Consider the following 15,520-nt stretch of genomic DNA (forward strand, 5'->3'; position numbering starts at 1 on the left):
TTACTGAAGTACAATAATCAATAAAATGCAATAGAAAAGAGACACAAATTGATCAGATAAGAAAAAGAAGATTAAAGGAAAAATATGAAGATAAACGAAAAATTTCTTCGTTAAATTGTTGAACATATGCAAGAGAGTTATATTTTACAAGACTTTGTGGAGACTTAGATGTGATGATGACAATCAGATACTCTACGATTCAGTCTTTTATTTATTTTTGTCCCTTTAGTTTTGGATGACTAAATGGACATTTTAAATATGTTGTTTAGTTTTAAGTTGAAAAATACTAGATGAGTTGCTTATGTTTTTCTTTAGAAAAATATCAGCATAAAAATAAATGCATCAGAGTCGTATGTCAGATATGATTTCTTTGCCTTACTTGAAGTATTTGTACTTCATAGCTATATTGTAAATTTATTTTCTAATTTAGAAAATGTTTTTTTAGTGTAAAACTATGATAGATTGAATCTCCTACCTCTAGGATGGAAGATCACACCGATAATTATTGGATTTAATCATTGTGATTTATAATTAGGATTAAATTTTTATGGTTTGATAAAACATTATTTTAAGAGATCTATCAATTCATAAAAACTATTAATTAGATTTTATAAAATTATAAAGACTAAGCTAAACCCCAACGACCTATCAAATTCCTTAGCTAGTGTAAAATAAAATAACACAATTTCACTCCAATCTTGTTTATTATTAGGGAATGTTTGGGACGAGTTAGTTATTATAGTTTTATGTTATTATAGTTGAGTTATAAAAGTTTGTGTCTATAGTATAATTTGTTTTAGCTTGAATTATAATAGCACGTGCTTGAGATATAAACTATTTTAGTGTTAGAAGAAGATAATAGATATTGTAGCAATAATTAAAATTGATAAATCTAAAATAGTAAAAATGATGGGGACTTTTTACAAATAGAGTAAAGCGGCAAAATATTTACATTGTATAGAATAATTTGCGAAAACGACAAAAGCCTAGAAGCCCATCGTGTAAAATATAAAAAATGTCCCATCAACAACGTGCGCGTAATATATTTTGTTCAAAACGCGCGTATAATATATTTGGTACACGATCGTTTAAATTTGATCGTTTAAATAACACTTGATACACATCATTGGTTTGATACACTTAATATGTTGTTGATACATTTGTTAAACTTTGAAAATACACTTAATCAATTAAGAACACTTGATGCACTGAGCATGCATGATACATTACATTATCGATAGACTTGATTAGGTTTAATACACTTAATAAGTTTGATACACTTAATACACTACTGATAAACATTTTATATTTTCACCGATACACTCGACAGATTTAATATACTTGATGCAGTTCATATGTTTGATACCCTTGACGTGTTGTTGGTATATTTTTTATATCAACTGATACACTCGATTGATTAAAATACACTTGAGATTCTGATGATACACTTAATATACTTTACTATTACTTAATAATACTACATTGAATTGCATAAAATTTGAAAAAAAAAAATAGAAATCATGTAGTAAGTATATCAATCAACTAATACATATAATATAAATACATCACAACACTAATATACAAAACTGATACAAAATGTGAGAAAAAAATAATGATTGGGGGCTTAAAAAGTGGGAGAAGAATTATGAGCTGATTAGGACATTAAAAACGGGAGAAGAAATAAGTTATTGAATGGTAGTTTGAGAATAATAGAATATTTAAGATGGAATGTATTTTAAAAAGTGAGAATGTTGTCGTGTTTGAAAGCAACCATTTGAAAGAAGTTTGAAGAAAGAACTTAGATTTAAAAAAAAAAAATGATGTTCGAAAATCTGGATAAAAAATGGTGAAAAAAAAAAGAGATAAAGATGCCGAAAACGGAGATTGAACGAATGATACTTTTTTTTATTGTTTTTTTATTTTTATTCTTGAGAGAACCTACAAAAAAACCAACCGAAAAATAGTGTTTGAGAAAAACAAACATTTTTTATTATTAAATTAATTTTTTTATTATGAATACAAATATGATAGGTTTACAAAAAATGAGAAGAGAAAGTGGAAGATGAAGCATCAAGGGGAGATGATCAATAAAGAGAGAAGTGTATGGGGGCAGTTTGGGAATAATAAAAATTTAAAAGTAGAAAATATCTCTAAAATATTTTAGAGATTAAAATTTGACATATTTGCAAAATTTAAAAAGTATTTGCCATAATTGCTAAAACATGTTCTCATAGTGCTACCTAATACAATTTTCCTTTTAAAAATTTTTTTATACACGATCGTTTACTTTTTTGTTACACGATCGTTTAGATTATTTTTTTACACGATCATTTAGATTTTTCTATACAATTATTTATTTTTTCAAGATTCTTTAGTACACGATAGTTTAGATTTAGATAAACGAAATTTTTAATTATTTTGATACGCAATCGTTTAGATTTATCTACAGGATGGTTTGTTTTTTTACACAATCGTTTACTTTTTTTTTATACTATCATTTACATTTGGTTACTCCAATCTAAATGATTGTATTTAAAATTCTTTATACACGATCTTTTAGATTTTGTTATTTTTTGCACATGATAGTTTAGATTTGGTTACCCAAATTTAAACGACCTAAAGAAGAAGAAGAAAAGAAGAAAGACGATGGAAAGAAATCGCATAGAAAAAAAAAAGAGGAAAAAGAAGAAAGATGATGGAAAGAAATCGCATAGAAAAAAAAGAGGAAAAAGAAGAAAGACGATGGAAAGAAATCGCATAGAAAAAAAAAAGAGAAAAAGAAGAAAGACAATGGAAAGATTAAACAACGTATAAAAAGAAGAGGAAAAGAAAAAAAGACGGTGAAAATAAATCACAACAGGAAAAAAAAAAAAGTAAAAAGACGATGGAAAGAAATTGCAGCGAAAAAAGAAAGAAGAGGAAAAGAAGAAAGAGGACGAAAGAAATCGCAGCGATAAGAAAAACGATGAAAGAAATCGTAACAAATAAGAGGTGAAAGACGAAAGGATAAACTTGAAATATTTAAAAACCGACTACTTTAATGGAATTTGTTACACGAACCGTAAATAGTTTGATATTTTATTATTTTCATCAAAATTTTCAAAAAATGATAAGTAAATAACAAATACAACAAACCGAAGCTGTTATAAAATTTTAAATAATATTTAATGCAGAAGGAGAAAAGGAGAAAAAGACTATTAGAGTCGTACTTACGCCAAACACTCCCTTGCATAAAACACTATCTCTGTAACTTAGTGATCTGAACACAATCTGTGAACTCCAAATTTGAATTCTCCCATTAGTGGACTAAATTTCTAATTAAACAAAAAATAAATAAAGAAAAACCCAACGGCGCCTGAAATAAAATCCTGGCTGGGCCCACTTAAGATGCCAATGCCACCACCGTACCCGCAAAAAGCAAAAAAGCTGAAATTCTCAAAATGTCCTCACCGGAGAAAAGCACCCTTGATTCAGAAAGCCGTAAAACGTCGTCGTTTGAAAGCTGGAAAAAAGCGGGAATTTTGAGCTTTACGATGGGCATAGTAGTCCAAAGGAAAGAAACTCGAAGATCGAGATTCTGACCTGTGTCTGTTCTCTCAATGGAACATATTTGTCCTCTTCCCTCTCCAAAGCTTATTCTTTTCCTCACTTCTGCTTCTCCTTTTTTCTCAAAAAACCCTAAAACCCTTTGAATCCAAGAAAGAAAAAGTACCCATATTCTTCCGAAGTTTGGTTGTAATTTTCAAGCCAAAAACCCCTTGGTACTGTTTGCAGAACCAAAAAGTCTTTCTTATTCAATGTGAAGAAGAATTTTGTTCGAGTTTCAACCTTCTCTACTTCTTGTTCTTGGAGAATAGTAGAGGAAAAAGCGGGAGAACCCCGTCATTTTGATATCTGATTTTGAAGAAAAGGAGTAAAAGAAAGAGAAAAATTTAATTTCCCTCTGCTTTACTCTGTTTGTTCTTAGAGGAACTTGACAGAGAACAAAGCTTGCAGAATGGCAGATCAGGTGCTGTGTAGTGCTTGCAGATCTCTGAATTTGTTTTTGTTCGTTATTTTGACATCTATTTTGGCCAATGTAGCTTTTGTTTGCGCTAAATCAACTATAGAGCCATGTTCGAACTCCGATTCTTGCAATGCCCTGCTCGGTTACACTCTTTACACCGACCTCAAGGTGTCTGAAGTTGGTTCACTCTTTCAAGTCGACCCCATTTCGATTCTCACTGCCAACGCTATAGATGTTTCATACCCAGATGTTGAAAATCACATTCTACCTTCGCAGCTCTTTATAAAGATCCCTATTTCTTGTTCTTGTGTTGATGGGATTCGTAAATCGGTTTCGACTCGGTACAAGACTCGCCCATCTGACACTCTCTCCTCGATTGCTGATTCCATCTACGCTGGTTTGGTCTCCTCAGATCAGATTCGGGAGGCTAATTCAATTGCGGACCCCTCTCTTCTCGATGTTGGACAGACCCTTGTTGTGCCACTTCCTTGTACTTGCTTTAATGGAACTGATAATTCGTTGCCTGCTATTTACTTGTCTTACGTTGTTCAACCTGAAGATACTTTAAGTGGGATTGCTTTTAGATATTCGACTACTATCACTGACTTGATGGATGTTAATGCCATGGGCAATCCAGCGATTAAGGCTGGTGATATTTTGGCCGTTCCCTTGCCTGGTAAGTTTTGAATCTTCTTTGTTTCGCAATTTCAGAAATTTTGGGACATTGATGTTGTTAATCTTCACTCACATGCTCAATGTTATATTGAAATCTGTAGTTGATTTATGTGGCCGTCAATCATTATAAACTTGTTTTGAAATTGACAAATTAAGATAACAGAAAAGCGTAAACAGTGAAAAGTTGACAAAGGAATTTACGTTTTTCATTAAGAATGTATTGGTTCGTCAAAGAAAATGACTTATTATTAGAGAATATTCAGAAAATAAGGAATTGAGGCACCACTAGCTGGGTTTAGAGGTTTTTCTAGCCCTAGGTTCAATAACGTAAATAATGCAAAGATGACAAATATATAACTACCTTGTTGCAGGAAATGATTTGCCGAATGTGCTATGGTTTAATCATTAGACAGACTCATAAGTTCATAATTAATTGTTTCTGAAGACGTGGGGATGTTTGTTGCTTCTTCTTTGCAGCTTGTGCATCTAAGTTTCCTTCATATGCCTCTGACTTTGGCTTGATTGTGCCCAATGGGAGCTATGCCATTACGGCAAGTCATTGTGTGCAATGTAGCTGTGGACCAGGGAACCTCAAGTAATTGGGCAGTGTTTTTTTCTTTAGTTGATATGGTGTTCTGATTATTGATGGTTTTCATTTGCTTAATTGTTTGTTATGAAACAGTATGTATTGCATGCCTGCTCCTTTTGCCGTTTCTTGTTCGAGTATGCAATGCAAAAACAGCAATCTAATGCTTGGGAACGTCACTGCACAGCAGAGTAGTGCAGGTTGCAATGTTACATCTTGTAGTTATGGTGGTTTTGTAAATGGCACCATATTGACGACGTATGTCTCTTTTTGTTCTCATTTGGTTTCAATCTTTTTGATTAAGCTGGGTGTGTCATTGTGGAGAGTTTCACTCGGAATCTTTTTGATCAATTTATATTCATATTTCACAGGTTGTCTTCGAATCTTCAGCCTCGATGCCCTGGTAATTGTTCTTTTTGCTTTGGTTTAACCCTTATGCCCAGAAAACTTGCCTTTTAGGTTGTCTTGCTTGGCAGGTTCATCAAAATATTAAAAGATTGTGAATATAACTGGTTGATAGTTGCCTTTGAGCACTTGCCAAGTGCTTAATTGACTATTTATGTTGATTGATGAATTCATGATAAATTGTTAACTGTAGAGTTTAAACAGCTCCATTTTGCCTTTTTTGGGATTCAATTGAAAATCAAAACAATCACTTTAGTACCTATTTAAGTTTAATGCAAACCTCATCATACTTTCTTCATGGTCATTTCGATTTACAGGGCCACAGCAATTTCCCCCACTTAAAGCCCCACCCACTACAGTAATTAGAGATACAAATTTTGCACCTGCACCTGCTCCTCAATTCGATGGCTCTGGATCACCTGCACCCAGTTCGGGATTGATCCCTTCAACAACTGGTTCTCTCCCTGGACTCCCGCCAGCCAGTGGCCCCATTGGTAGTACTTCGGGGATGAATTCGGCGCCTTCCTCTGCTTTCTCATTGATGAATCCATTAGCTAGTATCCCTGCTGCCTTTCTGTTATTTATCCTCGTCAACTACATAATGTCATTTTCATTGTAAGTTTTTCCATGGTGGGTCAATTTCATGGCAGGCTTTGTATTATCTGTGGTTTATATGTTTTGAGATTTTTCTTCTGTATGCTGGCTGTATGTAACTGTTATTTATTCTTCCCTGTTAGAACTGATGTACGGATGGGGCGAACTAAAGGTTTCTGGAGATCATTTCTTTGTTTTCTTGTATTTGTACTCTGTCTTAGAAGATACTGCACATCACTGTTTATTGTTTATGTAAGATTGTTTTAGTTGCTACATGTTACATCCATTTGCTATTTTAAGTTACTGAGATGAAAAATTATGTTGCCAGTTAGATACTATGCTATTGATAAAGGTTTTGCAATATGTTAATGTCTTACTGCTTCAGATGCTAGTTAACAGGGAGCAGAGCACTGGTAGGACCAATGTTATTCAAATGATACAAATGATCAGTTCCGACTCCTAGTAATTGAGTTGAGAACATTGCGTGGGAATGAATGATACAACTTTTTTTTTCAAGATCATGAAGAACCAACATATTTTGGTGTTGCATGCTGTCGAAAACGGACAAATCTCCTACAGCCCCCATTGCCAAGCACGTAATCCCTAGCTCCTAGTCGATGAATAGTTCTCGATTGGAAGCTTCAAGTCGAGACCTTCAAAATGAAATATCAAATCAGGCACATCAAGTTTACTATTTCTGTGGGAAGGGAGCTCAAAGCAGAGGTCCAGCCCAATACTTGCTGACCAAAGCACTGGGAGGTTTGTCTGTGAAGTAAAAACTGGCTTCAATATATCAAAGGCATCCTCTGTTATGTACGTGATCGATGTGCCAGAATCTATGATCAGTTGCTGCTGCCATCATTGTTTAGTTCAAACCACGAGGATGGGACAGGCAAGTACCTTTGGCCAACTGTGATTCCTTTTAGAGAAAGATAGTAGTAAGATGGATCAAATGGATTTTGTAGCAGTGTTGTGGTCTTGATTGTTCGGTTTGTGTTGTTGACAATGCTCGTTGAAGATGATCCAAAGGCCAAACTCCCAGTTCCATTTGGACTTAAACAGTAAGAGAACTTTTTATTGAAAGCAATTAACACAAACACGAGGTTTACGTGGAAACTAAAGAACCGGAAGAAAAACCTCGATACTTTAGTTTTTATTATTTTTCTTATGAATGAATACAATAGGTACAAAGGGAGAGAATAAATAGAATATAATAGAAGTAAGAAAGAAAAAGATGTAGGAAATAAAATCTTCCATATTATTCTTTCAAAAAAAATACTATAAGGGCAAAGCTCTATTAATTATAATGCTCCCCCTCAAGTTGTGACGTAAATATGAATGAGTCTTAACTTGCTAATACAAAGGTCGAAGTGTGGTATGAGAAGTCCCTTGATGAGAACATCAACAACCTATTGGTTCGAAGAAATGTACGGGATGCATATGTTTTCACTGTCAAGTCTTTCTTTGATGAAATGTCGATCAATCTCAACATGTTTAGTTCTATCATGTTGAACTGGGTTGTTAGCAATACTAATAGCGGCTTTATTATCACAAAAAAGCTTTAATAGTGTCTCACATTCTTGATGAAAATTTGATAAGACTTTTTGGAGCCAAATTTCCTCACATATTCCCAAACTCATAGCTCTGTATTTAACCTCGGCGCTGCTCTTGGTTACAACACTTTGCTTCTTACTCCTCTAAGTTACAAGATTGCCCTAAACAAAGGTACAATAACCGGAGGTATACTTTCTTTCAACAACAGATCTTACCCAATTCGAGTTAGTATATGCCTCAATGGTCTTTTATTTGTTTTTCTAAATATCAACCCAATACCAGGTGTATTTTTCAAGTATCTCAAAATTCTGTTAACAACATTCACAACAAAAGAAATATCAGGACGAGTTTAGGATAAGTAGATTAATTTACCTACAAGGTGCTGGTATTGTTCTTTATCAACTAGAACTTGATCATTAGAGTTTCTTAGTTTACAGTTGAATTCAATAGGAGTGTTAGCAGGACAACATCTCAACATATTTGTCTCGGTTAGCAAATCAAAGGTGTATTTTCTCTAAGACAAGGAGATACCTTTTTTAGATTTGGCCACCTCCATTCCAAGGAAATATTTCCGATTTTCCAAATCATTGATTTCAAATTCATCACCCATTCTCTGCTTTAGTTGACTTATTTCTGTTTGATCATCTCCGATCAAAACAATGTCATCTACATAAACTATTAGCACAACAATCTTCCCAGTCTTGAAAACCTTTGTAAATAAAGTATGGTCAGAGTACGCTTGACTGTATCCTTTGGGACTTGACAAAGGTAGTGAATTTGTCAAATCATGCTCTGGGAGACTGTTTTAAACCATATAGGGATCTTTGGAGTTTGCACACCCGCTGACCAAATTGGGCTTCAAATCCTGGCTTGTATTTGAGAGAGAACACCCATTTGCATCCTACAGTTTTGTGTCTCTTGGGTAGAGCACAGATCTCTCAAGTTCTATTTTTTCTCAAGAGCCTTCATCTCTTCCATAACAGCATTCTTCCATAACATTATTCCATTCAAGACACTCTAGAGCAGTGTAGATACTTTTCGTTATTATGGTAGAGTCAAGGCTTGCTGTAAAAACTCTAAACTGTGGAGAGATTATCAAAGGAAACATAGTTGCAAATAGGGGAGTACATAAGCCGGGTTGGAAGAAAAAAGTGGACCAACCCAAAGTGATCGAGTTTGCAAAATTTGAACCCTATCGGTTCAATATTCAAGGGTCAACCCAACCCAAAAAATTCGAGTTGGGCCAGGTTGGGTTGGCGGGTTGGTCTTTTTTTTTTTTTTTTTTTTTAATTATATTGTATTTTAAATTTTTATATTGGTAAGAATTTAATTTTTACCAGTCTTTCAACCCAAAATTTCATATTCTTTTCAAATTTGAAGTCTAAAATAATATTCATTTAAAAGTTAAAAATCATTAAAAAAAATTAATCACACAAAATAGCAATGCCCATTAAAATTAAAAAATACATTCAAAAATTCAAAGTCATACAAAAATTGATAATCACATAAAATAGGAATGTCAATAATGTCTAATAATGTCCATTCAAATTGAAAAATAGATTCAAAAGTTCAAAATTAAATAATGTTCACTAAAAATACATTAAAATGTTCAAAGTTCAATAAAAAAAAAAAACATTCCAACTTGGCGTCCACAATGTGCAATGACGATGATGATTTTGGGTGATTGTTCTTCCGAAAAAAATACAAACACATAAGAATTGCATATAATGTAAGTAATAACATATAATGTTATAAAAACTCGCACTAATTATCAATATGCTCTTCTTTCAAATCCTATTCATTAGTCCAAAATAATAAAAGATGATGTGTTCCTTACAAAATAAATCATGCAAAAGTAAATAAAAATATACTTAGCATAATACATGTTAGTCGACAACAAAGAAAGCAATCAATTACCTATCTCAATATTCTCATAAGTCTCTAATTCTTTAAGTTGTGGATGAAAATCTAAAAACACCGAGCCACCTCGAATTCAATTTTTCGTACATATCAAGGTTTCAACTGTTTTAGGAGTCAAAAAATTACGAAAGGAATCAAGAATCCTCCCACCTATATTAAATGCAGATTCAGAAGCCACTGTGTAGATATTGGAACTGCCAAAACATCACGAATAATTGTTGATAGAATGAGATATTTGTACCCATTAATTTTCCACAAATACATAATATCAAATTCCTCTTTATCTACTACATCCTTGTCAGACAAATAAGAAGTCAAGTCATTCTCCACTTCCATTGAGCTTTCTTCTTCTCTCAAAGCACAAAATGTTATCCACTGATCAATTTCTTCATCGTTCTCCACTTCCATAGTAACAGTGTTTGATTGCTTAAGATCATCCGTGCTATGACCAATTTGATTAGAAGGGTTGTGTTGTGATTTGTAAAATACATATAGACGATACAAATATATCTTCATGCTCTCAACTACATCCTTAACAACATCACTCTCATAAACATTGGAAAGACAATAAGTCAAGTACTTTAACTTGTACCGAGGATCAATCACCATAGCTACAAACATCAACTTATTCATCTTCTCAAGCGAACCCCAATACTTATCAAACTTTGTTTTCATATTCAGTCATTAAACTAAGAACAGAGTTGTTGTTGTTGCTCCATTTGTTCAAAACAAATTGAATCTTTTTAATCTCCTTATAACTAACATTAGAAATCATATATGAAGATCCACTTATTTTTGTAGTGGTTTCATAAAACCCTTTCAAAAACCTTATAAACACACTTATTGCCAACCAATCAGACGCACTTGGGGGCCTCAATCTCTTATTTCCACGATCATCTTCCTTAAAATACTCTACAAAATTTGAGTCTTCTTTCTCTTCCTCTAAAATTTTGAAAGCTTTTTCAAATTTAATTGCATGTTCAAGCATTAAATATGTGGAATTCCATCTAGTAGCTACATCTAAACAAACAAGAGCGTTACACTGAATTTTTTCTTGCTTCACACATGCTTTAAATTTTTTCATATAAATCCCAAATCTCTAATTCAACTGATTAGCATTAGGAATTGTCTAATTTTATTAGATTGTTGTTCTTTATATGGTAAGCTTGTGAGAATTGAATGTGGCATCATGCCATCAATTTCAGCAGTCACACACAAAAGCAGAGTGAATTAATATAATTCTCTACACATTGTTTGCTCTTCATTTAACCCCTAAAATGATTGAATGTTCCATGCAATGTCTTATTTATGTTATATATGTGTTAATTCATAAGTTTGCTTTTGTGTATAGTTTTGCTCTTCACTTGAAGTTTTAGACTTCAAGCTTCGGCTAATGGAGATGGTTATTCATAGATCTTAACAAATCTAGCCATTTTGCACCAAGCTAAGTAAGCAAGCCATTTCAATAAATTTTTAACTTTTTTATTGCACCAGCAAGAAGAAATCTTTCAATTTTTAGAAATCTTTCAATTTTTTTAGTTTACATTGTGTATGTAGATTCTTTTGTATGGTGTTGAAGTGGTGCTGATTTTCATTTGTTGTGAGTAGTTTCTTTTCTCATTTGGAGATTTAATGCTTTAATTGTTGTAGGAATATGAAACTCTAATTTGTGCACTTTTCATTTTCCATTTTGATTAGCATTCTAGTTTTTCTTTCTGTATTTTCACTTTTTTGTGTTTTGTGTGAAGGAGCTTTTCAGGAAATTCTTCCTCTAGCCCTCACTTCAGTTTCAGAACCACCTCCTATCTTTGATGGAACAACAAGGTTGGTTGGTTCAATTTTCCTCTTTAAATATAATATTCTAGCACTTGCTTGAATGTTAATCTAATATGTAATTCAACAAGTTGTAAGTTCCAAAAGAGATCCGGATAGTTTTGTTTTCTTTATTACACTGTTCTTATTTCTTGATCCCAAGAGCTTTCTTATTTGCTTGTAATTTAGTTTATTTGCAATGTATCACAAGATTGGAGTGACTATTCCCCTGTTTTCGAATATTTGTTGGGTTTTTCTGTTTGCAGTGATTAAAAAAAACCTAACTGAGTACTCTCATAAAAAGTGAGAAAAAGAAGTCATCTATATATATATAACTAAAACATCCAATGATTAAAGCAAAACTAAGGTAATATACATCTAACACAGACCTAACTTTATTAATAAAGTATTTACTTCATGAAACTATATGAAATCAATATTTTTCTAAGGGAATGGCAGTTTACTAGTCCGCTTGACACTAACTACCAATTTTGTTTTTATTTTTCTTTTCTAAAAAGAAAAAACAAGAACCAAGCAACAAAAGCAACAACTCTTAAATCAAATGTCAGTTTGTGGTAGGTATTTCAACCAAATTTGTTCTTATAAACAATATTTTTTCATGGTGTATAACATAATTTGGTGTAATTACAATGATTAGCATTTAGCCATAAACTTGTATTAAACATCTTACATTATCCTCTTTCTTGAAAGGAAAAGAACTATCCATCCATGTAGTACATATCTAAAGTTATGTAAAGTTAAGAAAGTCATCCATTTAATGGCTTGGTTTCGTAAGAGTTACGGATGGAGGAATGAAACTCAAATGACTTGTTTTGAGTTGATTCCAACTAGCCCCCATTTTTACATTTGGTACAAAATTTTTGTTTCACCTTGATATCACTAAAGAAAACCTCTCACCTTTTTCTAACCAAAAGACATTTTCCCTATAAAGTACTTTTGTAAGGAGGGATGTCATGCTGTGTGACAATGGTTGTTTGTTGGCTAGGGGGATAGAGGGAGGAGACTTACTGCTTTGGTTGTCCATTGAATGGATTTTAACTCATTGTGCTCAATTAGGCTTCTAAATGAACTGTCAAGGGAAACATAGTACTTTCATTTAAAAAAAAAAAAAGAGAAAAAAAGAAGTTAGAAGCAATAGTCACTTTAGTGCCTATTTTATAATGTGACGTTTCTTGTGCTTGTGCTTCTGTAACGATCCAACTCTTTATACTAAGTCGAAGCCATTACCAATTTAAAAGATAAATAAAATTTGTAAAATTAAGATAAAAATAAAACAAAACCTCAAAACTTTCTTTTAAAAGCATAAACAATGTGATTAGGGATAAGTATAAAAATAAAATCCTAACTCGAGCCCTATCTAATTTTAAAGAAATAAAATAACAAATAAAGAATAAAATAAAATGTGAACATCAAAGTCTGAACTATGACATAAAGCGGAAGCAAGAGATCCCTATGGCTCGCCACGGTCACTTCTGGTCGCTCGCCAGCTTGCCTTTGCCCTTACCTCTGCCCTGCCTGAAAAATAGAAATGGAAAGAGTGAGTATAAAATACTCAGTAAGGGACCCATTACTAGTCTCGCTAAGTGCCTGTTAACTTCCTATTAGAGTCCTGAAAGTGGTACCCAAGAACTGGCACGTTCCCGAACACGTGCAACATGTGATCCCAGAGGAACATAACTGGTCTTCGGTGAACCCAAAAGAACACCTAGGACAAACTGGTCTGTAGTGCACCCGGAGGAAACACTAAGACAATCAGGCTATGAGCGATCCCATCGAATCACTCGAATCATGTCTATGTCAATGCCAGACTGGTGGTCCCGTCGGACTGCGCAGTCCTAAAAAGGTGGTGATCCTGAAGGACACCCATGCGGGTACGACTCTAATAGGATAAGCTAACATACACCCTAACCATAACATGCACGTAACAACTCATCCACGCATCATCAAGTCATATCATATTATCATGTCATGTCACATCATCATATCATATCATCAGGTCATATCATATCCTCATTACTTACCATGTCATTATGCAATCTAGTTATCAATGTGCACAACTCAAGAATAAATGCGATCTCTTAATTCCACTCATAGGTCTAGTAGTAGAATCTCTTACCTGGAGATTCACTTAAACGAGTTTTAACAGCAAAATCACGCTTCCCAAGCAGCAAAGTCCTAAATAGTTGGAAAGCACTAATTTTCATAACTTAACCATCAAACGACCAAGGACCCAAGAATTCAGTTGAAATAACTTACCCGAGGTCGAGGTTTCAACAAGTTAGCCCTTAACTGGAGAAATCTCACGCTCCAAGAAAAACAATTGGTCTAAAATGTCCTTTTAAGAGAAATGATTTAATTTAACCCCAAAATTAAATTACTTAAGATCCAAAAATTTCAAATCTTAGTTGGGTATTCCAAACCCAATCGAACTTACCAAAAGCGGTGAAAAGGACCGAAAACAGGCTGGCAGCTCAAGGACAGGTGAAGCGGCTAGGCGGCTCGACTAGAAAGCAGAAGGCGGCTCGAACAGGCGGCTCACACGCGCGGGATGGCTCAGACAGGCCCGGCGTGCATGCGACTCGGCTACGGCGTAGGCGCGGGCGCGGCTCAGTGTCGATGGGTGCTAGCACGGCTCGGCGCGGATGGGTGCTGGCGCGGCTCGGGTTGTAGAGAAGAGACGCGGGTTGGGTCGACTTCACACGACTATGGAGACGCGGGCGCGCGGGTCGGGTTTCTGGGTTCGAGCGATGGTTGGCTAGACGTGCACGACTCGGTTATGCAACGGAGACAGCGACGACCGACGGAGCTTCACGGTGGGCGGTGTTTTGCTGAAGAACGACGAATGGAGGCGGCGCGTAGATGGAAAAGTTGTGGCCCTGAACGGCGAGCAATCTAACGCAGCAACGGCTACTGGTGAGTGGTCGTCGAAGATATGGGTTGACGGACGCTCGACGGAGAAAGGCAGAGGCCGACGGAACTCACGAGATTTGACGGCGGTGGCGGCGGGTTGCTTAACCAAATTAGGGTTTCTCTTTTCTTTTCTTTTGTAAAGAAGATGACCCACTTCCCAAGAAGCCTATTTAACAAAAAGTTAATAATAACACGTTTATTATTATTTTCCTTTTTTTTCCTACTCCTTAATAAATTCCAAAACAACCAAATCTTCTCTCTTTTTCATTTAAAACCCACCAAATCTCCTTTTAAAATCAAAATCAACCAATCACATCAATCTTTTTCCCAAATAAAATATCACCATTATCTTTAACCAAATAATTCATCTTCTCTCTCCTCAACCCAATTATCTTTATCTTCAACAAATATCTCTACCAATTTTATTATCCAAATAAAATAATTATATTATCCTCAAAACTTAATTAATTACACAACCAAAATATAATTAATCAAGTTTCCTCAAATACATCCAATTAACACAACTCCCAAGCACCACCACCATTAGATATTTTCTTAATGTCTAATAAAAATCTAAATTCATAAGTCAATTAATTCAAAACATCCAAAATTTCAATAGTTACACTTAAGATAATTGAAACTAAATCATCCTAAATTTTTGGGGTGTTACAGCTTCATTTTAGGTGAGTGATTTTGGATTTACCACCAGATGAGTCTCTATTTGAGGCTGCTGTTGGTCGTGAAGTATCTTGCATTTTTCGTGCTTGATCTCTGTATATGATATACTATGATCACGAATAATTTATATCATGTTGGCTTGTTAAAAGTTGTTAATTTGTAATAGTTACATTGTATGCATGGTCAAAGTCCCTATGAATTGTCATTTCCTAGCTTACTAATTTATCCATTTCAGATTGTTAATAGAATCCAGAAGGGGAGGAAGAAAGCTGCCCTCGAACCTACAGATATAGTAAAAGTGTATTTTCGATCACAAGATGAGGATACATCAGTAGCACAGAGGCATCAAAGCCCAATTT

At 34.2% G+C, this 15,520-nt stretch overlaps 1 protein-coding gene across 3 annotated transcripts; it reads left to right on the forward strand.

The window, feature by feature from the left end:
* The first annotated feature begins 3,527 nt into the window (after positions 1-3,527).
* On the forward strand, positions 3,528-7,363 carry LOC103504051 (lysM domain-containing GPI-anchored protein 1). 3 transcript variants are annotated; one of them, XM_051081858.1, is made up of 6 exons: positions 3,528-4,682; positions 5,159-5,276; positions 5,364-5,525; positions 5,639-5,670; positions 5,990-6,287; positions 6,666-7,363. In XM_051081858.1, the coding sequence occupies exons 1-6, from the start codon at positions 3,998-4,000 to the stop codon at positions 6,727-6,729; spliced, it is 1,359 nt and encodes a 452-aa protein (XP_050937815.1). In that variant the 5' UTR covers positions 3,528-3,997; the 3' UTR covers positions 6,730-7,363. The 3 variants fall into 3 exon arrangements, with proteins under 3 accessions (XP_050937815.1, XP_050937816.1, XP_050937817.1); XM_051081859.1 differs by having other exon boundaries at positions 3,530-4,682; positions 6,652-7,363; XM_051081860.1 differs by having other exon boundaries at positions 3,530-4,682; positions 6,659-7,363.
* Positions 7,364-15,520: the final 8,157 nt, after the last annotated feature.

This window comes from Cucumis melo, chromosome 3 (genome assembly GCF_025177605.1).
Source record: "Cucumis melo cultivar AY chromosome 3, USDA_Cmelo_AY_1.0, whole genome shotgun sequence".
Classification (NCBI taxonomy): domain Eukaryota; kingdom Viridiplantae; phylum Streptophyta; class Magnoliopsida; order Cucurbitales; family Cucurbitaceae; genus Cucumis; species Cucumis melo.